General features: G+C 63.2%; 1 protein-coding gene across 1 annotated transcript in view; it reads left to right on the forward strand.

Annotated features, from left to right (window-relative positions):
- ATG9B (autophagy related 9B) overlaps positions 1-1,371 on the forward strand; it is a 10,383-nt gene that overhangs the window by 1,098 nt on the left and 7,914 nt on the right. Inside the window, 3 exon segments of the mRNA XM_028490298.1 lie at positions 617-967; positions 970-1,164; positions 1,291-1,334. Coding sequence (XP_028346099.1) covers positions 617-967; positions 970-1,164; positions 1,291-1,334 — 590 coding nt within the window.

Consider the following 1,371-nt stretch of genomic DNA (forward strand, 5'->3'; position numbering starts at 1 on the left):
CGCTGAGCCTGCGCGTCCGGAGCCTGTGCTCCGCAACGGGAGAGGCCACAGCAGTGAGAGGCCCGCGTACCGCAAAAAAAAAAAAAAAAAAAAAAAAAAGTGTTTCTCTGTTGATCACTCTGTGTGTGTGTTTATAGGGAGGGGAGATAAGTTGTTTTGTTTTTTTCTGAGATAAGGTTTTAAGAAACTAAAGATGTATATCTTGGCCCCATAGCCCTAGAATCCTTACTAGGATTCTTTCTGTCTTTGTGCTTGGCTGCTGCTCTCTGCCCGCCCCCCCCCGCCACTTTAAGTCCGCTGGGGGTCTGAAGGTGGGGCCGTGGGGATCTCCTTCCATCTGCTCCTCGTCTGCCCCTGCCTCTCCAGGTACCGCCCTGCCAGGCGTGGAGGTGGGGCCCTAAGAGGTTTGGCCGCAGGTTGCCCTGGAAGGGGTGTGAGTGGTTGGGCTGGTGACTGCGACTTGGGGTGCCTGAGGCCTGCCCCCACTGAGTCACCGGGCTGTTGTTGTCACCGTCTGGTTGTTGAAGTCCCCGCTCAGCAACGCAGACCTCTTCGGAAACAGCAGCAGCTCCCATGCTTCCAAGCTTTCAGGAGATGCCGCTGGCCCGATGGTGAGGCAAATGGGCGGGCGGGCGGGGGGGGGGAACCAGGGGGCAGCTGGGGCCTTGGGGAGACCTGGGGCATGGATCCGTGCCCCTCCTCCCCGTGCCACCGCCTCCTCTTCCTCCTCCTCCGGGTCGGGGACCTCGGGGAGGGAGGGTCTCCGTCTTCTCTCTGGCCCCTGCCCCTCACGCAAAAAGCACCCCTTCCTCAGCTCCTTCCTCAGCCCCGGGGCCCCCCTATCCAGCAGTGCAGGCCCCAGGGGCTTCTCAGCCTCGCTATAGTACCCTCCCCAGTCCCGCTACCCCCGCCACGCAGCCCATCATCCGGGCCGCGGTGATGCCCATCTCTGCTCCCCCTTCCTGGGGTTCCCTCCCCTGGCCTCGGGGACTGCCCCTCCCCCACGCCGACGCCCCCAGGACCCTCCCGGGCTGCGGAGAGGCCCTCTGATCCCTGAGCGGGGTTATGAGCGGCCGGAGGACCGTGACCCCGAGGGGCCCCAAGGTTCAGCCCTCCATGGGGAGAAGCAGCAACCCCTGCTTCATGTGCCTGAAGGGCTCCGAGGTGAGCGGGCGGGTGTGGCGCTGCGGAGGGCCTCAGGGCTGCAGAGTGTCCCCCGGGCTGGGCCTCTGGCAGAGGCTTGAGGGCACCGAGCCAGGTGAGTCCCACCGCTCTCCCCTCTGTGCCCAGGCTCCTGGCACCACGTCCAGAACCTGGACAGCTTCTTCACCAAGATATCCTTTTTTTTTTATTTTTTTGCGGTACGCGGGC

This window comes from Physeter macrocephalus, chromosome 5, assembly GCF_002837175.3.
Source record: "Physeter macrocephalus isolate SW-GA chromosome 5, ASM283717v5, whole genome shotgun sequence".
Taxonomy (NCBI): Eukaryota; Metazoa; Chordata; class Mammalia; order Artiodactyla; family Physeteridae; genus Physeter; species Physeter macrocephalus.